The sequence below is a fragment of the Suillus fuscotomentosus genome (assembly GCF_016647785.1).
Source record: "Suillus fuscotomentosus strain FC203 chromosome Unknown F5891scaffold_2, whole genome shotgun sequence".
In the NCBI taxonomy this organism is placed as follows: Eukaryota; Fungi; Basidiomycota; class Agaricomycetes; order Boletales; family Suillaceae; genus Suillus; species Suillus fuscotomentosus.
In genome coordinates this window covers 849,626-870,599 of record NW_024539514.1, presented here as the reverse complement: position 1 = coordinate 870,599, position 20,974 = coordinate 849,626, and the positions used below count along the sequence as shown (strand labels likewise).

General features: G+C 48.3%; 8 protein-coding genes across 8 annotated transcripts; 2 read left to right on the top strand and 6 right to left on the bottom strand.

Moving 5' to 3' along the window:
* Positions 1–685: 685 nt before the first annotated feature.
* Positions 686–3,044, top strand: F5891DRAFT_1220075 (dihydroxyacetone kinase; the record flags this gene model as incomplete). Its single annotated transcript, XM_041369394.1, has 11 exons — positions 686–698; positions 745–843; positions 896–985; positions 1,040–1,190; positions 1,244–1,261; positions 1,326–1,472; positions 1,521–1,662; positions 1,728–2,060; positions 2,111–2,468; positions 2,521–2,638; positions 2,693–3,044. The coding sequence occupies 11 exons, from the start codon at positions 686–688 to the stop codon at positions 3,042–3,044; spliced, it is 1,821 nt and encodes a 606-aa protein (XP_041233335.1).
* A 1,025-nt stretch (positions 3,045–4,069) lies between these two features.
* F5891DRAFT_938633 (uncharacterized protein) lies at positions 4,070–5,901 on the bottom strand (the record flags this gene model as incomplete). Its single annotated transcript, XM_041374182.1, has 5 exons — positions 4,070–4,207; positions 4,264–4,297; positions 4,351–4,468; positions 4,530–5,589; positions 5,641–5,901. 5 exons carry the CDS (start codon positions 5,899–5,901, stop codon positions 4,070–4,072), a joined length of 1,611 nt encoding a protein of 536 aa, XP_041233334.1.
* Positions 5,902–6,633: 732 nt separating this feature from the next.
* On the bottom strand, positions 6,634–8,080 carry F5891DRAFT_1098897 (uncharacterized protein). The gene is made up of 3 exons (XM_041363549.1): positions 7,654–8,080; positions 7,301–7,605; positions 6,634–7,249 (listed from the first exon to the last, which is right to left on the bottom strand). Exons 1-3 carry the CDS (start codon positions 7,944–7,946, stop codon positions 6,960–6,962), a joined length of 888 nt encoding a protein of 295 aa, XP_041233333.1. The 5' UTR covers positions 7,947–8,080; the 3' UTR covers positions 6,634–6,959.
* A 62-nt stretch (positions 8,081–8,142) lies between these two features.
* On the bottom strand, positions 8,143–9,384 carry F5891DRAFT_212426 (beta-lactamase-like protein). Its single transcript, XM_041370921.1, has 3 exons — positions 8,939–9,384; positions 8,648–8,880; positions 8,143–8,594 (listed from the first exon to the last, which is right to left on the bottom strand). The coding sequence occupies exons 1-3, from the start codon at positions 9,286–9,288 to the stop codon at positions 8,281–8,283; spliced, it is 897 nt and encodes a 298-aa protein (XP_041233332.1). The 5' UTR covers positions 9,289–9,384; the 3' UTR covers positions 8,143–8,280.
* Positions 9,385–11,740: 2,356 nt separating this feature from the next.
* On the top strand, positions 11,741–14,010 carry F5891DRAFT_938577 (uncharacterized protein; the record flags this gene model as incomplete). Its single annotated transcript, XM_041374173.1, has 11 exons — positions 11,741–12,015; positions 12,065–12,163; positions 12,222–12,322; positions 12,376–12,444; positions 12,497–12,648; positions 12,698–12,773; positions 12,822–12,946; positions 13,002–13,333; positions 13,386–13,663; positions 13,772–13,879; positions 13,928–14,010. 11 exons carry the CDS (start codon positions 11,741–11,743, stop codon positions 14,008–14,010), a joined length of 1,698 nt encoding a protein of 565 aa, XP_041233331.1.
* A 258-nt stretch (positions 14,011–14,268) lies between these two features.
* Positions 14,269–14,478, bottom strand: F5891DRAFT_924743 (uncharacterized protein; the record flags this gene model as incomplete). Its single annotated transcript, XM_041373852.1, has 1 exon — positions 14,269–14,478. A coding segment is annotated over one exon (210 nt), but the record flags the coding sequence as incomplete, so codon positions are not given.
* Positions 14,479–14,969: 491 nt separating this feature from the next.
* On the bottom strand, positions 14,970–16,443 carry F5891DRAFT_212322 (uncharacterized protein). Its single transcript, XM_041370920.1, has 7 exons — positions 16,146–16,443; positions 15,960–16,094; positions 15,883–15,911; positions 15,636–15,829; positions 15,457–15,583; positions 15,161–15,409; positions 14,970–15,110 (listed from the first exon to the last, which is right to left on the bottom strand). Exons 1-7 carry the CDS (start codon positions 16,300–16,302, stop codon positions 15,105–15,107), a joined length of 897 nt encoding a protein of 298 aa, XP_041233329.1. The 5' UTR covers positions 16,303–16,443; the 3' UTR covers positions 14,970–15,104.
* A 386-nt stretch (positions 16,444–16,829) lies between these two features.
* On the bottom strand, positions 16,830–19,296 carry F5891DRAFT_1180783 (uncharacterized protein; the record flags this gene model as incomplete). The annotated part of the gene is made up of 13 exons (XM_041365979.1): positions 16,830–17,234; positions 17,294–17,366; positions 17,418–17,707; positions 17,761–17,898; positions 17,958–18,026; positions 18,075–18,437; positions 18,487–18,525; positions 18,575–18,678; positions 18,731–18,941; positions 18,992–19,015; positions 19,071–19,118; positions 19,176–19,217; positions 19,288–19,296. 13 exons carry the CDS (start codon positions 19,294–19,296, stop codon positions 16,830–16,832), a joined length of 1,815 nt encoding a protein of 604 aa, XP_041233328.1.
* Between the last annotated feature and the right edge of the window lie 1,678 nt (positions 19,297–20,974).

Here is a 20,974-nt window from a genome sequence, read left to right as displayed (position 1 = left end):
CATGTGCATTGTAACATGACAGAAACACGACTCACATTCTGTTCTTTTGCTGCAGTATAACCCATTTGAAATTCTCTGAATTGAAACCTGAATGCGTGGCTCATATGTCGGGTCTGACGAAGCTCGCAGCTTTCCTCATCTACCGCTGCTAACTTAAACTTGCGAATGTGGACGCGCAGCGCTGCACCAGTCGGCACTTCCAAAGTGGGGTGCAATTCGAAACTCCGTCATGGCATGTATCGGCAGGTGACATTTCTGCGTGACTTCGGCACTTTCGACTATCTCACTCAATTCTGCTTTAATTGTGGTCGTTCAACCTCATAATGAGTTGTATTAGAGAGAGAATGATACAGATGTTAAGAATTTTGTGTTTAAGTAGCTAGAAATACGAGTTTTGTGAAAGTGCCGACTTCTGTGGGGTGCCGATTGCAGTGGAAGGGATAGTACTGGCAGGCAGCGGCGGGCAGGCGGGAGACAATGAGCGGGCTGGGCTTTGTCATCAAATGGTGTTTAAACTCAGCTGTACTCTGCCGGACTTGCCGATGGGCCCCAGAGTCTGCCCCAGATTTTGGCCCCAGAGTGTCCAACTCCCTGACATTCTGAAAGCTTCATTCCTAACTCGTACCTCGCTTCGGGGTAGATTTCCAATACATGTAAACTCCTTTCTTCCCACCCCGCAGTCATCATGGTCGTACAAAGTAAGGCCTTATCAATGTAATAACTGCTCACCAACTTCGAACATAGGCAAGCATTTCCTGAACACAGCACCCTCTCTCGTGCTCGATTCCTTAGAAGGACTGTGTGCAATCAATACACATCTAGCTCTTGATCCGACTCATAGAGGTAAAGTTACAGACTCCTAATGTCCAGGATCTTTTACTGAAAAGATATGTAGTCGTGTACCTCGCTGATCAGGACCGCTCCAAAGTTGCCCTGCTCTGTGGAGGTGGTTCTGGCCATGAGCCATCCCACTCAGGTTTCGTAGGTAAATAAGCCCTCGCATTACATTCCAGTACACGCTGACCTGAATGCAGGCCAGGGGGCTTTGACCGGTTAGCAGAATCGCTATATCCTTCATGCGGTCGTGACCTAACCAACATCCACGAAGCTGCTGTCTGTGGAAATGTCTTTGCCTCTCCAAGTGCTGGTCAGGTTCGCCGTGCAATAGATCTGGTTGATAACGAAAAAGGGTGATTCTATTGCCATAGCTGTAATCTCATTTGCTAACAGTGACTGCGTTTAGCACCATCATAGTAGTCAAGTGCGAGTCCGACTCATCGGGACGACTCTTGTAGATGCGATTCACTCACGAATTTTGTATGCAGGAATTACACCGGCGATGTTCTCAATTTTGGTCTAGCCAAAGAAGAATATGCGGCCCGTAACCCCAACAAAGCTGACCGTGTCAAGTTCGTCAACGTAGGAGATGACGTTGCTGTAGGAAAAACCCAGGGTAGTATTGTCGGAAGACGGTATGGATATCTCTCAAAATTCCACTACATCACTTGAACATCCAACAGTGGTCTCGCGGGTGTTTGTCTCGTCTACAAAATTGCAGGTGCCCTCGCCCAAACTGGCGCCTCTGTAGATGAGGTCTACGATGTCGCCCAGTACGTTTCCTCCAGGCTCGGCACTATAGGTGTTGGTCTGGACCACTGTCATGTATGAGTCAACGTTCGAGTATTGAGGGCATCGTTATATTCACGATACTCTATCGCTTCACGCAGGTTCCTGGCACTGCTGTTCCCGATACACATTTAGGTGCAAATGAGCTCGAAATCGGCCTCGGAATTCACAACGAAAGTGGTCACCGCCGCATCTCTCCTGTTCCACCTCTCAATGAACTCATCCCCACTCTCCTCGAAATGATCACTTCCACGACAGACAAAGAGCGGTCTTTCATTCCCTTCAAGAACGACAGCACAGACCGTGTTGTTCTTCTCGTCAATAACCTTGGAGGTCTCAGTGAACTCGAGCTCGGCGGAGTAGTCGCCGAAGCAAGGCGTGCTCTAGACAAATCTGGAATTCAAGTCATGCGCATACTTTCTGGCTCTTTCATGGTTTGTTGGACCCCTTTAGATTCGCTAGAATTGATGATAACTTCTACTAGACAAGTCTCAACATGCCTGGATTTTCAATTACTGTGCTCCTTCTCCCCGCCGCAAACGACACGGGAACTCCATCCGCTGATCTCATCCTTTCCTTACTCGACGACAGTACCAACACCCCAGGATGGAAGTGGTCCTCTAGGTCTGTCCCAAAGCCACCATCTGTCTATTCGTCCCTCCCGACTGTAACCCACGCGAAAGCCTGGTCAGCCTCACTCAAAGCCCCCGATATCAACCAATTCAACAGTGCCGTAGAGCGTGCATGCCGGGCCCTCATTACTGCTGAGCCTGAGATTACATACATGGACAGCATCGCTGGTGATGGGGACTGCGGACTTACGCTCAAAGGTGGTGCTACAGGTACTTCACATTGTGATCATGATATGCATGCATGCTCATTATATACATGCAGCTGTGCTTGAGGCTTTGAGCAAAGGCAGCATCTCCGGCAATGATGTACTTGGCAGCGTCATCACAATCTCTCGTATCGCAGAGGACGCGATGGGAGGAACTAGCGGAGCCCTCTATTCGTCAGTGAAGTTCCCTTTTGGTCTGGTTCATATCTCATAATCCTCGTGCGCCAGAATTTTTTTCTCTGCCCTCGCCCAAGCGCTTGCTAAAAGCACCTCCTCGACCGCCACACAAGAAGTATGGCGCACAGCGTTAGAAGCTGCTCTAGGTCGTTTGTATACTTACACCCGGGCACGTCCTCCTTCTCGTACACTGGTCGACCCTCTCGCTGCGTTCATCGGTACGCTGTCGTCCGGCCTTGCGGCAGCCGTGGAGGCCGCTAGGGAAGCTGCTGAAGGGACGAAAGACATGGAGGCAAAGGCTGGCAGGAGCGCATATGTCGATAGCATAAAACTTAAGGCTGAGCGGGTTACTGATCCTGGAGCATGGGGCGTGAAAGTTGTGGTAGAGGCACTAGCTCAGTGATAGTATTAAATGGCCACCTGAATTCGAAGCGCGAGGAAAGAAATGGGTTACTTCATAATGACCAAGATCATGTCTTGATGACGTCGGTGTCTGACATGTCAAACATGTGTAAATAAAAGGCGGGCTCGCCCGTCCACACAAGCAATTATTACGTAATAGTCCGTATTTGCACCGAACATTAACGGCGAGGTTTCCTGATAGCCTTTTGTTTGAATAACCTGTTTCATGGTCATCGGTAACGTTCTAGCATGAAGTATTGGTAGTCCAGCCAATCAATAGTCACTGGATGCTTCCAAACGCACGTTTACCATTCATACAAATAATCCTTAGATTCCTCACTGCAAACGTTCCGCGGGTACCCGTCTATATTTTTTGCCATCCACCATCTACCACGCTCCTCGTTCCGTTTGCATCAAGCCCCCTCAGCACGCATACCCAGCCATCTTCCCACTTACTCGACGAGTAAAAACAATCTTCCTCGGAAGATGCGCTAGGGGTGGTTGAAGCTACATCGTTTCGACCCACATTTGGTAGAGAGAGACAGGAGGGCAGCTGGTCGCGATGTGTGGACTTTCATCTTTAGAACTACGCATTGTTTCTAATAATTACAGCCATCCTATCTTTCGCCTCCGAGGAATGGATCTGGACTCAAGTGGTCCTCGTCCTTATCATGCGAACTGTGTGTACTCATCACTGGGGGGTGCCGCATCACCGGCCTCCGTGTACTTTAATTGGGAGCAATAGTGAAAGACTACTTCCATGGTATGTTGTTCTGCTGCACAAGCGACGGCGCTGCAAAAAATGGTTACATGGAGGAGGTACCAGGTCATTCACTGGGGCACCCATCCCCAATGTTGTCAAGTCCTTGTTTCCATCACCACTGCCTGCAGAGTGAAATGAGCTCCTGCAGGTAGGTATACGAGTGCTTGGGAGGCCTTCGCATGATTGATAGTACCACAACAGGCGAGTCACTGCGAAGACCTATCGTCTCACATAGTGATTAAATACATTTTATCCCAAAGTGCTCATTTCACTCCCAGTCCTATTAGGTCTTTCTTTCTATGTACACTCATGTGTCTCGCAAGTTGGTCCGGCCTCGCGAAAGACTTTTCACACCCACCCTGAGGACAAGGATAAGGGCGTGCACCCGTGTGTGTTCGTAACTAGAAACATGTTTGAATTCAGAAACTAGACCTACAATAACCACAAAAAAGCCTACGTGTTTTGACAGATTCGACGACTCAGCGAAGGCCCTGAAGAAAGACAATAAATCAGCCTTCCAACATCAAAAAGAAGAAACTCATACTTCTCGCAATACTTGCACTTGAACGGCTTGAAGCCATTGTGCGTCCGCTTGTGGATCGTTAGTGCACCCGTGATAGCGAACGCCTTGCCGCACCCGGGAAAATCGCAGACGTATGGTTCTACAGTGCCCAATAAGCTGATTGTCGAACACGAAACGACAAAAAACGGAAAAGTACACACTCTCTTGGGTATGCCTCCGCATATGTTGCTGCAATGTAGCTGTTTCCGAGAAATGTGCATTGCATATTTTACACTTAAATGGTTTATGTCCTGTGTGCGACTGCATGTGCCGCGCCACTTTTTGTTTACTTGAAAATCCTTGCGTGCCATTTCGAGAGCAACCCTCCCAGCAACACTCGTAGTGCGCTTTACCGCTGCCGATGTGGGCAAAGAGGATGTGGTTTGTAAGGTCATCAGGAGAAGGGAATGTTTGCGTGCATCCGCTCCATTTACAAGGTTTGATGGCGTCTGTGGACGAGGAGTCTGGCGAATGAGACTTGTCCCGAGGTGAAGGATAGGGCGAGGCGTCTGTGGGCGACTCATCACAGGAAATAGTTTCTGTGCGAGTTGGTGGTGTTTTCGGTGGTGGTGCAGTGCGCACCATCGTCGATTGTGGGAAGGGGTAATTGATACCAAAATGATCTTGCATCAGATGCGTGGTAAGAACGTCAAGGACAGTATCCGTAAATCCAGTTGTTGAGGAGCTTGAAATTGATTCTGTAGAGGGTAGCATAGCACAGTCTCCCCAGTGGCACGACAAAGCATTGGGGTCGAATTGTTGATTCTGGGAAGCGTCTGAGCATACCTGTTGAAAAGCTTGTCCCTTCATTAAATTGGGGGGGCGGAGATGGTCCAAGTTCACATGCCCGACTAGCTCCATAAGGGACGGGAATATCACCTTGCAGTCCGCCCACAAACAAGGAAACACATGTGGTGAGAACTGTGGCAGGTGTTGCTGCAGGCCAACGGGTGTGAATTGAGTCGCCGCCTGGGAAATGTGGGGTGAAGAAAATGCTGAGCTAGTAGATGACACTGGGCATTCGGGAGATGCGACACCCAAAGGCCGTGCTATGTTACTGCGTTCTGACAAGAATTGGGACACATTTTGTTCGCTGTAGTCGCTCTCGTCGCATCCACACAAATCATTTGCGGACTGCGGGTTCCAGTTGAACTGTGTGAGGCTTGGGTCAAGGGTCTTTGGCTGAGACAGATAAGAATGATAGTCAGTGCAACATTGCAGCTTAAAATGCAAGGAATTAGAAAGTGCGTGCAGACACACAATATGGCGTACCAATTCTTCAAGACCAGAACAATTGCCGCAGTCCTCGTCGGGGACACATGCGCCATCGCAGACTACGTCGTCATCAGCCACATGGCAACTGGGCTCAGGGTGGGTAGGATCGTTACAGGCGACGACGACACACTGGTCAGTGCACTGCGAGGTCATCTCTAGTATGGGGCATGCCGCTTCTTTGCATTGATTCATCGACCCTTGTGGACAGTGTGAGCACGGCGGATACAGCGGTTGAGTTGATGAATCTCCACAATCCATACCAGCGTCAAAGTCTGGGAGGTCATAAGGGCGGAATGATTGGTCATGGAGCTGCATGAACAAATAAGAGTTCCTTGTCCGCAAATCGGAAAGCTTGTGGTAAGGTGGGCTGATCCTCGACGACGCTGATGACGACAAGCCAAGGGGATCTTTATGTGATGAATACCTGGAAAAATAATGAGTTAGAGAAAGGGAGACGTTCCCTTGATTGACTGGGTGTGTGATTGTGTTTTCCATTGCGAGCTTTATTGGCTTGGTGACTGTGGAGGTCCTCTTCAACGTTAACCTTGGTATACGGTACGGGAAAATTGGTTATGGCAAGGGTGTCCGCCGAATCGCAGTTAGGAGTCACCGGTCAATTTCCAAAATAGGTGCTCTCCCGGTCAACTTCCAAATTAAGTCGCCCCTATTCGGAAGTAACAACGTCACGTGCCGGTTTGCCCGAGTTTTAAACACGATCGTCCACCCTTGCTATGATCGTGGCCCGGGAATCCTGGTCAAGCAAGGTTCAGGCAATCACTCGATTTGAACCAGTTGTATGCCTGCAACTCATTTTATGCAAGCAGTCAATCCACACGTAGTACTGGCTGTGAGATGGAAACAACGATACCTGTGGTATGCCTGGATGACGCAATTCAAATCGAACATATGCATGATCTATGATGGCATGCGAAGCTTTGAACGTTGAACCTCACTCGAGCTCGAAAAGTTTGACTACAAGTTAGTAACTTTCTTTCTGATGGTGTTACGAAGCAACGGACTATTCAGATCGTTGTGCGTGTAGTACTTACCCGGGCAAAGCAAGTCTCCCGCACGAAGTAAAACATCATACTGCTACAAACAAAGGAAACATTTTAAGAAACGTTGCCCTGCGAGTTCCGATGCATGGGTGTAAGGTGTAGGTATATGCATGAAGTGAGAATGATAGAACACTCAGGCTGAGTAGTGCCAAAAGCAAGAACGGCTAAATAGCGTAAGTAGCAACACAGCACAGGTTGATAAAAGCCCATCATACATAGTCACTGTGTATTAACAGCGCGCATCAATTTCCCCGGTATCTACCCTCTGGCTAGCTGCCTCTGCTTCCGAGCGCACCTCTCTGCCAGCTCGTTCGACATGGCTTCTAGGGCCTCCATCGCCCCAAGGGCCTCGAGGTCATGAGTCTTGCTGTCGGCGGACGTGGTAGTGGAAGTTGTTGGAGGTGGGTGCGTAAATGTACTGCGACCAGGTTGTTCTAACACCATCTCGGCAAGTTCTCGAAATGGTGTGGTGTCTTCCGATGCATTATAGGAGACCAAAAGCGGAGCAGCAGTTAGTCCGGTAGTCATTCGGGTGGGTAGTACTCGTCCTGGGTCCTTTCTCAGTATGTGCAACTTTTGCGAGAAGGGATGGATTATACCTAGTCTCTTCGCTACGTCGTATCCCTTCAGTCGTTCCTTATCAAATTCAGGGTTAACAGAAGAGCCTTCCTCCAACGCAAGATAATCAATACGCTTGTCGATAATAAAGCGATCGTTCACTGTCCAAGGTGCGTCATGTAGCACTTCGTCTACCCAGCGACAGTGCCGCATAAGCTCGCAACGCTCGAGATGTGAGAAATGAGGTGTAGTATTGTGAGCTCGACATTGCTCATCCGAAAGCACTCCAACGATAAGATGTACGGAAGGGAACGAGAGCTTCGCTTGACGGAGCTGATGTACGTGCCTAGATGAACTTTAGTGATCGTGCAGCAGCTACTAGTGGTGTACTTACCCAATGGTTAACACATCGAAAACGCCGTCAACATACACTCTAAGAGTGACATTGTCCCGTGGGTACTTTCCTGCACTAGACGTGTTAAGTGCATTCTGCACATATGCTTGTATATCCCCGGAACTCAGCGCCACTGCGCTGAGTCGTTCCCTGGCTGCATCAGACGGGGGAATCTCATAAGTATTCAAGGCTGGAATATGATGCAAGTCGGCAATGCTGGACTCCAAGGAGCGCTGACCAGGATTAGAGATGAGGTCATAGTCCTCGTCGCTCAGGACAGACGAACTATCCATGATGGGGCAATGGAATAGAAAACACGTCAAGACCGTACGTACGCGGTGGCGTTGGAGGCCTATGCTAGTAAAAATGCGAGACACGAGGCCATTCCTCCTTCTGCAAGGAACATCGAAGTAGAACTTGACCTGCTTCGTGGGAATTTATAAATTGGCCATAACCAGTAACCCGGTTTTAGCTAGGCTTGTAGTACAATGTTAATGTAGGCGATATGATTGTAGCATGTTGTCCTGACTGACATCTTTCTGTCTCTGGGACTCCACTCTATCATTCAGAGCAACCTCGTGCTTCTCCCGCGAAGAGGACAATTGCAAATAAACTGATCACTGATATTCATGCAGCCAATGGCAATATGTTACCAGGCAAGAAGGCAGACCCCTTGTTCTCCTCATACCACTTCGAATCGTGAGCAATCAATACCTGCACTCTCGGAATTTCCAACAGCAACCGGATTCTTGCGATATTCTCCACAGCTTTATCTTTATCTTCATGCATGCACCTGACGCAACCTGACGAATCAATACTACGAGCGACCTCTTTCTCGCCCGTAATCAATCTGTAGTCGTGAGCAGAATCTCCTCCAAGGAGAATCCATGCGCCATCTGAGCTGGTGCGCGCAAGTATGTTTATGTGTCCTCTGACGTGCCCTATAACGTTGACTTGTCAGGTCATGGGTGCTAAGGGTTCCCATACCACAAACCTGGCGCGTCAATCACATACATGCTGCCATCGCCGAAAAAATCCAATGCAAGCGGAAATGGTCCGATTGGGAGACTGAAGTCGGATAGAGGAAGAAATTTAGTGCGCTCACGCGGAAGAGCGGTCGAAGAGAAGGGGGAGTCCGGGTTCATAGGATATCCTGGAGCCAGGAGCTCCCTGCATCCTTCTCCCACAACAAATGTTGCTCTGGTAAATGGCTCGTGGTCCCCGATGCTAATACAGAACAGTCAGTCTTTTTTTTTTGGATCTGTCAGCTCTCCCTAACACTCACTGATCCCAGTGTAAGTGGCTAACAATGACAGTTTCAACCTCATCAGGGGAAATACCTCCCTTAACCAGTGACTCCGCGACTGTCTGGTTCACAACAGGGGCGAACCCCACGGACTTGATGCGCTCCTGGGACAGAGGGGTGTATCCTTCGAGATCGCGCCGTATACCTAAGTCGAAGACAACCCATGACTTGGTCTCGGAGTGTCGTAGCGCAAAGGCAAGAGATGGACACGACACAAACTCTCCCTGCGAGTTGCCGTCCACAACCAAATCGCAGGGGATGCGAAGATGTCCTCCCTCAAGCGCTGATACATACATAAAAGGCTGGTCTGCATTGGGCGGAGGAAGCATCAGCCCAGTCGATTGCCCTGACTTGATTGATGGTGGGAGGCGAAGTGACAGTATGCTCACATATATGATTTCCCCATTTATATACCTCCTCGGAACATGACTCAGATGCCTGGGCAAGAAGTCTACTGTCTCCCTTTACTCGTGCGAAAGACTTCGGTTCCCTGAAGTTGTACCAAGGTACGAGCAAAGATTTCATTGACACGCGATACACAAGACCGTTCTTACTCGTGTAGGCCCCGCTTTTAGCGACGCATTTACTATCGTGTCCGCAGTACATCTGCATATATCTTCAACGTGAAGACTACCTGTGTGATATGATAATATAAGATAAAGATCGACGGTCCTGCGCAGGCTCCGGCTGCGAAGCGTCCGCATGGTTGACGTTGAAGGGGTGAATGAATGGTGGAGACCAGAGCGTGATGGCGATGGATCAACGGTGTGAATAGTGTGAATAGTGGGAGCTTGGATGAGTTAGAGTTTGGACTACGCAAAGAGAGATGAGTTTTGTCGAACGAGAGCGTTGGACTGACTCGGCATAGATGGATAACAGAGGAGTGAGCAGCAGATGCAATGCTGGGAGGCAAGAAACGCGGCGTCAGCGAAAGAATGACTGTTGGAACCAACGAAGATGGGCTCCTTAGAATCTTGCATGGACTTGAAGGAGCAATGCTCGTACCTTGAAGTGACACGAATCCGGGAACCGAGAATTTTCGGAGGAGGGGACTGGTCACTCCTGAGCAAGTGTTTGGAGCTAGGAGATCGACTTCAGAGGCCTCCGACTGATTTCTGCCGTATATTCAATGCTGTACTGAGTGTGCGCAGTTGCACTGAATGACCATTGTAACTGTGACAAACATACTGCAGAGAACTTGTAATTTCTTTCAGTGGAATGATGCTTCCATCTAATAAGGTAGCGACCAATAAAGTCGGCCCTGGTATATCCTCTTTCTGAAGGTCATGCTTTTCTGGAATGACTCCAGGGTAGAAAGCTGTCCACCCCTGATAAAGGAACGTCATGGGGCATTCAGCACCTGGACCTTCGACTTGCTGAGCAATCCCCTGATTCTCCGAATATTCTCCAGGGCGAGTTCCTTGTTCACGCGGATGCGTCTAAAGCACCCATTGACATCGGTATAGTGTCCGATGTCGCTTTCTCCTGCGATTGATCCGAAGTCTCCTGCAGAATTACCTCAGCAGTATCCATGAATCCACGACCCTCCAGCAGATGTACGCGCTGGTGTGTTCCTCCTGCGTGTGTGTCCTGCGTATATCAAGGTGATCGGAACGTCAATGAAATGGTATGCGACAATGAACCAACGTGATGGATATAATATATGCATGCTTCCGTATCCGAAGTAGCCGATGGCATTCGAATATGGTCCAATGGATCAGTTCATAGCTAACTCAAAAGAAATCTATTATCTCGATGGGGATGGCAATTGACGAAAATCCAGCATCTTCCGTCGCAGGATAACCTGTCGCGAGTATTTCCTTGCAGTGTTCACTGAACATGAAAGTAGCATTCTTAAGTGGCTCTGGATACGGGTGGCTGATCAGGAATGGTCTTCAAAGAATGCCGTACTCACTGGTCCCAGTGAAGATGACCGACGACGGTATCAATCTGTTCTGGTGGTGTCACACCTGCTTTCAGGGACTCTGCCGCATCGTGTAAGACTTCCGGCCGGAGACACGGTCATTATCTTGATAAACATCCTGAGCACTGACGGCAGGAGACAATAGATTATTAGTAAGGATCGATATACATAGATGAGCCTCACAAGGAATGTCTGCCGTGTTATGATTCATCCCCTTCACGGGTCTCCGCCGTTCCATGTCACCCCTACCATCGGATGCTATGCTGTGAGTATAAGAGCTCGGCATAGTATATGGCCTCAGTTAGGCTAAGGAATCCAAATCAACCTTTTGGTAAATCTGCACTGGCAAGCCGAGTTAAGATCCAGCGTCAGGCAGTACATTACCTGCTCAGACTCGGAGTATTAGGCAAGAGTCGAAGACCGTCGTTTTGGAGAAATACGATGACTTCGAGGGAGCGAGTTTTTTCTTCATTTACATAGATGATGGAGTCATCGCACGGCGTACGCATGCATGGAAAAAATGAAAGCACGGTGACGCAAGCCTGAGGCCTGTACTGAGCAGTGCCAGACTGAGGAAAGACGCGTTCGAGGTCACGTTCTTGCAAAATAAAACTCTCGGTTCCGTCGATCACGTATTTACCGTCAGCCTAGTATTGAATTGAGTCAGTGAACCGAGAGGCTATACTTAATTAATTGCCATCGCGCATATAATGCATCAAACTTTCCCAAGAGTCATCATACCTCGCATATGGCGCCCGCACATTTAGATGTATGTCGTCCCACCAATGGCAGAACACCGAGGAAGCACTGGCATGAAAGTGGCTGGTCTAGGTCGCTGGCTTACATTTCGAGTGCTGATGTACAGCCTGGTAATCATTTCACTAGTGCTCTATACGTTCTGCGACTCCGCTTTCTTTCCAATCTGCTATCTTCCTCGTTTTTGGCTTGCAGGTCATTGTAATGGGCTTGCAGAGTTGCTATCTCCGGGCGTTAATTCTACCACATGCCCCCAGTGGACGGCTTTACATCCGACTAAGTATCGTGGGCTCAGCGAAGACTTAAATGTGGCGTACAACTCAGAAGACTTCAAGCAAAGAGCTATTCAGGCCCTCGGAGATGCAGTCCGTGTACCGTAAGTCCTAATGTTGCATATCACTGTGGAAACATGGACGCGCTCTTAGGACCGAATCATACGACGATAATGGACTGGTCGGTGAGGATAGTCGATGGGATACATTCGCAGAACTTCATCGAGTTCTTGAAGCCTCGTTTCCTCGCATGTACGTCGTGTTCTTCAAGTCTGTTGATGTTTTATAGCTCATTTTTATTTAATTCTAGTTACGAGTCCCTAAATGTCACCAAAGTCAACACATATGGTCTGGTTTTTCACTGGCAGGGATCGACTCCTGCAAAGCCTTACATCTTGGCCGCTCATCAAGGTAAGTTATTCTCTTTTGAACGTTCTACTGAATCTCGATTGACGTCGTTCCAGATGTTGTACCAGTTGAAGAACAAACAGTTGAAGAGTGGAAGCACGATCCGTATTCAGGGTACTATGACGGTAGGCAAATTTTGAGCCCCACGAGGTGCTACTTACATTTGTATCATCACAGGCACGTGGATATGGGGTCGTGGTACCTGCGATGACAAAGGCGACTTGATACGACAATTGCTAGCCATCGATTCCTTGTTAAAGCAAGGTTTCTCTCCTGCACGCACCCTTATACTTTCGTATGGATTCGACGAAGAGTCCAAAGGCATAGAGGTCAGTAAAACCTCTACATACAAGCTCCATTATTGATAGGTAGCATCAGGGTGCTGGTCATCTTGCTCGATACTTGGAAGAAACGTATGGGCGCGATTCTTTTGCCTTGCTTCTTGACGAAGGAGGTACGTAGACTCAATGTTGCAAAGTGGTACAACTCAACTTTGCGTTAGATCTTTACACGGACATGGGTGGCATTGTTTTTGCGACTCCCTCGATATCTGAGAAGGGATATCTTGATGTGAAGATCACTGTTTCAACTCTGGGTGGTCATTCGAGTGTACCACCTTCTCATACGGTGCGCGTTGATTGCCACGCTTTCTTACTAATAGCTGATCAGCAATACTGTACAGAGCATTGGTCTCCTCTCCCGCTTCATAGCAGCGGTGGAAGATAACCCGCACCAAGCCAGCCTTTCCCGAAGAGGAACCCCGTTTGCGACTACGCAGTGCCTTGCGGCCTACGATCCAGCGTACCCCAAAGACTTGCGAAAGCTCGCAAGAAAAGCGGTTGCAGATGATGCAGCTCTGAAGGTGCTTCAAGAGCGACTTCTGGCTTCGGATCCCCTGTACAAAGCAATGCTTGGGACCACACAAGCAGTAGATCTCATTGAAGGTGGCGTGAAAGTCAACGCTCTCCCAGAGCGTGCTAGCGCAGTAGTGAATCACCGCATCGCAGAGCATAGGTCTTACTTCTTTTGTATGATTTCTAGGACTTTGTTCACTTCTTACTTTTAGTTCTGTTGCTGAGTTGCAGCAGCACATGATCGACCTTTTGACCCCATTGGCAACCAAGTATGACCTCGCACTCGTCGCATTTGGTAGCAACATGACTCGTGGTGGTGCCGGTCAAGTCGTTCTGTCTGACTTCCTCGGGACAGCTTTGGAACCTTCGCCCGTGACGCCCACCGGGTATGGTCCTTGGGCACTCTTGCAAGGAAGCATTAAAGCTGCTTTTGAGAGCTCCCCCACCCGCAACAGCAGCAAGGTCGTGGTTGTACCCTCTCTATCAATTGGTACGTTGGTTGACTGGTTTGTACTGTACGATTCTAATGAATGGTATCAACCAGGCAACACTGGTGAGCAGCTGTGATCTACTCATAACAAATCATCCCTTCACGTAGTCTCAGACACACAATTCTACTGGAATTTGACCAAGCATATTTTCCGCTTCTCGCCGTCCTTTGACACGGATCGTTTCAATGGAGAACACACTGTCAATGAAGGCAAGCGTTGTAGTGTTGCGTTGTTTTCCTTGCTGATGCAGTTCCTAAACCTAGCTTTCCGTGCAGACAGCTTGAATGAAGGTGTTCGTTTCTACACCAAGTTTATATTGAATGTGGATGAAAGTGATTTACCGTGAACCATTATTTTTTGTTTTGCTATCGTTGGTGTCGGGAGTCTTTACGCCCGCACCTAATAACTATTTTGCTGTGAACAAATGTTTTTCCACTTCTCGATACCCAATACGCATTTGTTGGAAATGCTGTACTACAGGCTTATAGATACACACAAGGATATGATATACAACTACAACACTTCACATTTTTACGTGTTATTATTCTGCCCCGGTCTCCGTCTCCGTGCCACTGGTCCTGCTATTGACTTCAGATCCCTCTTGTCCTGTCGAAACAACACGACCTCGTCCATCTGTCGCAGCTGCTGCAGTCTCAGATGTCTGACGTCGAGCTTTGATAGCAGAATTCGAGCAGCGTCGCTCACGAGCCTCCACTTGAGCCTGAGCATGAGATGGACCACGTACAGTCCTGCTCCACACTACTCTGCCTCTGCCATCAGTGACAAATGGAGGATCCGCATCGTGTTCGCATTGCGGTCGGCCAGTCGGCGTCGTCTGCTCCTCCGTACAGTCTGCTGGTGCTTCAGCAGCTCCCGAAGACACCACTAACGACTCGTTGCTCTCTGGTGGGTCAGGCATAGTACTTGTAAGTGTAGATGATAGGTAAGTGTCGTTATCATTGTCATCGTCATCGTCGATGTTGAGAGGATGTAACATGTCATTCTCCTCTGCTTCGTCCTCTTCGTCCTCGTCCGAGATGTCAATAACCATGGTCTCCCGACTGCGGGAGTTCAGTACGGTACTGAACCTGGACGTATTTGATTGCTGAACGGTAGATGTCACGGAGGCTGGGGAGACAGATGAGGGACGGGGGGACGGTGTGCGGGGCATTGCCCAGGGAAGGAAGCTGTGAGAAAGTGGCCCAGAAACCTCCGCAGAGGATGATGGCCTAAAAGGCACCGGATGTGTTGTTGAGGATCCCACGATTGGAGATGTACTCCTAGCCCTAGGTGGTATTGAAGCAGTGGGTACTGTTACAAGACTTTCGACAGGTGGATGTGGACTTTCCTCGACAGCGAGGGATACGATGGTAACAGGAGCCGCAAAATGCGCAATTTCTAGTGACTGCTCTGTAGCTATACTCTCCGCCTATGGTAGAGTCAAAGCTACTAAACATACACATGTCATGCAACTAAGTGATCTTGAAAAGGCTCACCAGTAATTCGAAGGACTGATGGTCTTCGTCGTCATCTTCCATTAGAGTATCTGTGGCTGCACCAGACTCCGCATCCATGCCATTCAATAGCGCTGGAAGATGTCGTCGGACGAAACTGAGGGTGACATGTAGATTATTCGTTGGGTCTCCGAGGATGCTCTGCAGAAGCCTAAGGCGATCTGCGAGATCTGCTTCTGAAGCAGACCCAATAAACGTACGGCCGCGCTGCCGTTGTTGTCTCCTAAATACCTGAGAAGACATAAATATAAAAGTACAACATGCAGATGACGCTATACCTTCATAAAGTGATTTGCTCCATATTGGAAAACGTGTCGTGTACCATCAGGATTGAGATGTTGGTAGAAGCAATCGAGACCAAATGGACAACATGGCTTGCCAGAAGCTGATGTTTCGACGAAATATCTACATGACTGTGATCAGGCCGGCGAGAGGAATATAGAGAGATCGTACTGACTTGCATGGAACGCGAGCCATACTATTCTTGTAACTATCTATTATCTCCTGCTTGCGTGGGTGATCATGAGGGAAGAAATGCGTGGAAGGTGTGATGAAACGCGATGGACTGCGGCAGTAAGGACAGCGTTTTATTACTCCTGACATCACCATGTCCGGCGACTTTCCTTGTGGCTCTCGCCACTGGCGAATACACTGCATGACAGTGTGAGTTTGTGCATAGAAAGAAAGATAATGATAGGATCGACCTGAAGACAGAATACATGGCCGCAGCCAACTGGGGGACGATGTCAGAAAACGTTCAAAAGCCAAGATAGTGACTCGCTTAGAAGACCGTATGTTTGAGGTTTCTCCATGCATATGTTACACATATTTTCATCCAAGTGCTTTAGCTCCTCATCAACAGGCTCCTTCACAAGTTCATGACGAAACCAACACCGAGTACCCCGAGTGCAATGTCCTGAAATTCGGTCAGTTACACCACGTTATCATCAAACTGTACCTTGCTTGCCTTGAATGTAGTATCTGCACACCTTGGATTTGTCGTACGGGGTAAGCTTTTCTTCAGCACCGTGGAGGAACTTGCAATCATCACCAGCGTAGCAGCCCCTGGGGGTTTTGTAGTATCGACAGATTCCCCGTGGCTTGGAGGTCACCGGGCGATCCATGTGAACATCTGGTGTTTATCCTTCAAAACTACAGACGATGAGTACTAGAATATTCCACTGCCAGCAAATGATCAGTTGTGGAAAGCGTGGACGACTAATATTGGTGGGACGATGACAGAACTTTGGAAGGTCCTGTTTCCCACGATGCTGTTCGAGTCCTAAGCTTTTACGAGATCAAATGTAGTATGTACACCGCGGTCATATCAGGTTAGATATTCGAGCGTCGGACGAATGATGTCCTGCGTCGCGGCAATCTCAAAATATTTAGCAGCTCCGAGTAAGCCTCATATTGCCCGCAGGGAACTGTCGCCGTTTGTCTTACAATCTTCATGACCATCCTCCTTCTATGTAGAAGCCATTCCACAGTCAAAGCACAGGTTAACTTCATTGATACATTGAATACTCGTCTGTTAGACAAACACTGGTCCATAGTGAAACTAAAATTACACAAAGTGTTCGCGGACACAAGCAACGCGGTACGGAAAGCGATAGGTTTCATCGGTAATTTGCGCGCCGAGCATGAACGCCTACAACGCCAAAGGAATTCTAAATCCACCAGTTCTCCCCATCATGTTGTTAGGATCGTATTTTGCGCGGATTGCTATAAGCTTTGGCAAATGTTCCTTGTAGATGTCCTGGACTGGAGTATCGGCGAGCGAGGTGTTGCAATACTTTGGCAACTTGTCATTAGTGCACCCCTCTGCCTCCGCCACCTTTTGAATAGACTGCAGGATCTGCTTCATCATCCCGATCCAGAAACTATCGTTGCTCTCTCCTTCCCATTGGAAACAGGCGAGCAACGGACCATTCGGCCGGCCTCTTTCGTGCGGCCAGGCAGCGGAAGTGCTTGTGTCAAACATGGACGGTAGGAATGGCCAAATATCGACGACGGCTGTCTTTCCCTCGTATTCCTTCAGCTTGCTGGCAGCGAGCTGAGAATAAGAGCGATGAGAAAGATATTGAGACATTTGGATGCTAAGGATGATCATACCTTCGATTGGACATCGATCTCATCCAAGAGCTTTGGGGTGAAGTGCGAAACCATCACAGTCCCCCAACGCGCCCTGCAGGGATGTGAGTGAGCCGAACGTCAAAGAAATTGTTTTATAACATACCTAACATTCTCTTCTCCGACACCAGATTTAGGGGGATTCTTCGCGTACGTCTGCAAAGAGAGTTGTGACCCATCAACTTGACGGTGCGACGGCGGTGCAGAGACGCGGGATGGATCATGAATGTGGGAAAAAAGCTGGTCCATGAATGCAAAGTTTTCAGCAAGCTTTTTGTCCGCTTCGTCGTGGTCCTCGTGATGAATCCATTTATCGTCAGAAAGCTCGAGGAGCTCCTCAAAAGGATTGTCAGAAGGAAGCGGCCCGTCATAGAAAAGGTCAACAGTAATCTTGTCCTTGTATCGACAGTCAATGTCAGTGCGCAGTAAACCTCAAGAGTTGGACATACCTCCCGCTCTCCACGGATGCAGAAATGTCTGTATGCACCAACGATCGCTGCCTTCTTGTCTTTGCACTTATCGATGAAGTTCATAATTGCTTCCTTCACCTTTGCGGCCTTGTCTATTGGAAACGTCAACATGTTCCGCTAATTTTTTTTACACGAGATCAGCATGAAAGACACCGTAAAAACACGTTGACACTGACGTAGATAGGCCCAAGTGGATAGGTTTTGACAGTGAACGAAGTAACAATGCCGAAGTTGTTTCCGCCCCCCTATTTCCGTAAGGACTAAGATTATACCTGTGTATTTGATAGACTCACTCTTATAGCAAAGAAAAGGTCACTATTGCGTTCAGCGGATGCCTTCACTGATTCACCGTTGCACAAGACGACTTGAACCTCGACTAGATTGTCTATTCCAAGACCGTGCTGGTTGGTCAAGAGGGAGTAACCACCACCCAATAGCCAACCAGCTACTCCGACTCCAGCAGCGGTGGCCCCGCCGACGATGTTTCGCTTATACTGGGCTATTTCCTTGTAGACCTCATCGAAGAGACATCCCGCCCCAATGCGCAGATTCTGGGTTTTGCTGTTATATTCGAGTTCATTGAAGTTGGCCATGGAGATTTGGATGCCTGTAGTGGAACTGAATCCAGGATTGGTGGAATGTCCACCCCCTTTGACCTACGTAGTAAAGTCATGAAATGGTGAGAACTGATAATAAAATACGCACCGCAAATTTCACTTTATCATAAGTCATGAAGACTTTCATCTAAACAACATTTAATCGGACAAAATCCAGTCAGAAATCGAGCACTGACGATCTTTTTCAAGTCATCAATGTTACCAGGTTGAACTGCGCAGCGAGCTACTTCAGAGCTGCTCTCGAATTGGTGAGAGACACTGAGATTATAACCAGCGCCACCTTTAACATAATACTTCAATGCTGTGATGTAATGGTCAAATGAACGCTTTACCAAAACGCAAAAACTGCGAAACATGCTTCGAGTTTTTGCAAATATTCTGCATTTCCTTGGTAGCTTCGACATATTCTTCCTCGGACCAGAAATCAGTGTCGTAACTAGCATCTGGGTCCTTGTCAGTGTGGTTGTCCGAGTGATCCGGCTCGTCATTGTAGTCGATCGATGCATGAATTCCTTGGGCTATGGAGTGTTTGCCAGTATTTCCCTAAACTTTGTATCGGCGAGATAGACTGATAACACAGTAGCGGTGCGTACCATACTGCAAGCACAGGTATTACCCTACGGTAGAGTGACTTGGGTTAGAATTCGAAAGCTGCTGCAGTGAGTGACGCACTGGATCATCTGAATTGGCGCGGCCTGCATGGACATTACCATTGACCTGCTGTAGAGCAAATCAAAATGGAAGTCCGAATCAAAGCTGGTGCGATCAGGGACGTACTGAATCAGCTGGATCCTGGGATCCTGCACCATCTGCAAGATGCTGCAACACAAAACAATATTAGTGTCGTCAGTGGTGAACCAACTCAACGATACAAAAAACATAAACATACAGGAATCATGATAGTAAATAAGTCGCTTTAAAGGTTTGTGAATTGAAGAAGGATCTCTCAGCCAGCGGGTGTGTTGTGGACTAAAATCCTCGATTGGGTTTTCTTATAAGGTCCACGTACCACACAGCAATGCTTTGATCCGGCGTAGTGTTTGACTTATTGTAGAGCTTCGCGCCCGGCATGCTGCGGAGTGGAGACAGGCACGAGGTGGCGAACTGTCGATTGTTCGTGGACTGACTATCAGCGAACCGAGGAGTCCTTTAGGGTGCGTTACGCTGATTGCGAGGTCTTTGCGTCGTAATAATCAGATTCAGACGTTCCGTATGCCATGGACTGGTACATTCTGGATTGAGAACCGAGAATGGGCACCGACCCTTGATGGATGTGATCCATCAGAGCGCGGTCCAAAGAAGGAGTCACATACCGTCTAAGGAAACAAGATGGCGTCACTAGTCGCAGATACCACTAGTAGTAGATATCGCGGCATTTTATAAGCGCCTATGCATTACATAGGAGACCGGTTCAGATTTTTACATTCTTTCATTGTTTTATCACGTCATGGCTCACCGTTTCCCCCGTGTACCCCGGCCTGCATTGCGTAGTGGAAGACAGCCTAATTTGGATCAACACGAAGCTCAAATTAAATTAGACCTCCGACATAATTGAAACGTGTGCATAATACTCATAATGATTATGTAATGAAGATGCATGGCATCTTCATCAAACTTCGAGCCACTAGTACTGGCACAAATGGAGGACATGTGAGTGATGTATCTTCGCTTCTGATCAGCAGACACAGCGGGGAAACTGACCTTGAAATTACATTACATTCGAAGGGTGCTCCAGCCAGGTCCAGATCATGTTGAAATCCCCATTGATAGCATCCTACCGTACGAGAAGTACTAGTCTTACCCGCATTTAAACACAGGAATCTTTCAAAGTACTCCGTGCTGCCGTTTGAGCGCTCACTAGGCAAGCGAACTAACGCGTTATCTCGCTTCCATCTCGCTTTCATCTCGCACTGCATTCGCTTCATAGTCGAGAGTTGCTAACTAAAGGGTGTTGTGGGTGTTATTGCGACCTCTTGAGTTACAGCATTGTTGCTCTTCCAGATATCCAAACGGAAAAAAAATGGCGATACGACGGATTCATCGCCGCGCCAGATATCGGTGACATTCGTGCGAATGGGTTCACATGTAGTGCCAATACCAGCCGCTGCTTGCTTGTATCTATGAGATCTTGGCACGGACGGTTATAGTAAATAGTACAAGACAGAAGAAAATTTGATCACTGAAGACAAGGAGTCATGTCTCTTGGCTTTAACGAAGGATCCCGAAATGGACGACATGTCATGTCTAAGTCATCGTTGTTGTACGCGAGTGCCGGGGTGATATCGATGGCTGAAGCTTGAAGCGCTGATAGGGGTAGTCCAGCGCAGGCTCATGTTTTAGATAATGGTGCCGGCAACATATGAGCAGTACAATTCAGGGAAATATGGGGTTGAGGCCTGATAGTCGATGCGAAATAACTCGGTGACAACGTGTCCGGCATTGTCGGCAGGATGATGTAGAATGAGTTTGGCGGGCCTTGGCGAAAACGTCGATTGTAATAGCCATACGAGAGTGTGGGCGCCAAAATGTTAAAGTGCGCCCTCAATCACCGGAGAGAACGCGCGAAGATGGCGGAC

What these genes read in the sequence shown, in the direction of transcription:
- F5891DRAFT_1098897 (XM_041363549.1), bottom strand. Translation starts at nt 7,946, where the DNA reads ATGGATAGTTCGTCTGTCCTGAGCGACGAGGACTATGACCTCATCTCT. An exon ending in TTCGATGTGTTAACCATTGG is followed by an intron (nt 7,606 to 7,653) that starts GTAAGTACACCA and finishes AAGTTCATCTAG; the next exon opens with GCACGTACATCAGCTCCGTC. An exon ending in CGACGTAGCGAAGAGACTAG is followed by an intron (nt 7,250 to 7,300) that starts GTATAATCCATC and finishes GAAAGGACCCAG; the next exon opens with GACGAGTACTACCCACCCGA.
- F5891DRAFT_212322 (XM_041370920.1), bottom strand. Translation starts at nt 16,302, where the DNA reads ATGGATCGCCCGGTGACCTCCAAGCCACGGGGAATCTGTCGATACTAC. An exon ending in TCAAACATACGGTCTTCTAA is followed by an intron (nt 15,912 to 15,959) that starts GCGAGTCACTAT and finishes ATCGTCCCCCAG; the next exon opens with TTGGCTGCGGCCATGTATTC. An exon ending in ATGGCTCGCGTTCCATGCAA is followed by an intron (nt 15,584 to 15,635) that starts GTCAGTACGATC and finishes ACAGTCATGTAG; the next exon opens with ATATTTCGTCGAAACATCAG.
- F5891DRAFT_212426 (XM_041370921.1), bottom strand. Translation starts at nt 9,288, where the DNA reads ATGCTTCCTCCGCCCAATGCAGACCAGCCTTTTATGTATGTATCAGCG. An exon ending in AGCCACTTACACTGGGATCA is followed by an intron (nt 8,881 to 8,938) that starts GTGAGTGTTAGG and finishes GTTCTGTATTAG; the next exon opens with CATCGGGGACCACGAGCCAT. An exon ending in GTATGTGATTGACGCGCCAG is followed by an intron (nt 8,595 to 8,647) that starts GTTTGTGGTATG and finishes TCAACGTTATAG; the next exon opens with GGCACGTCAGAGGACACATA.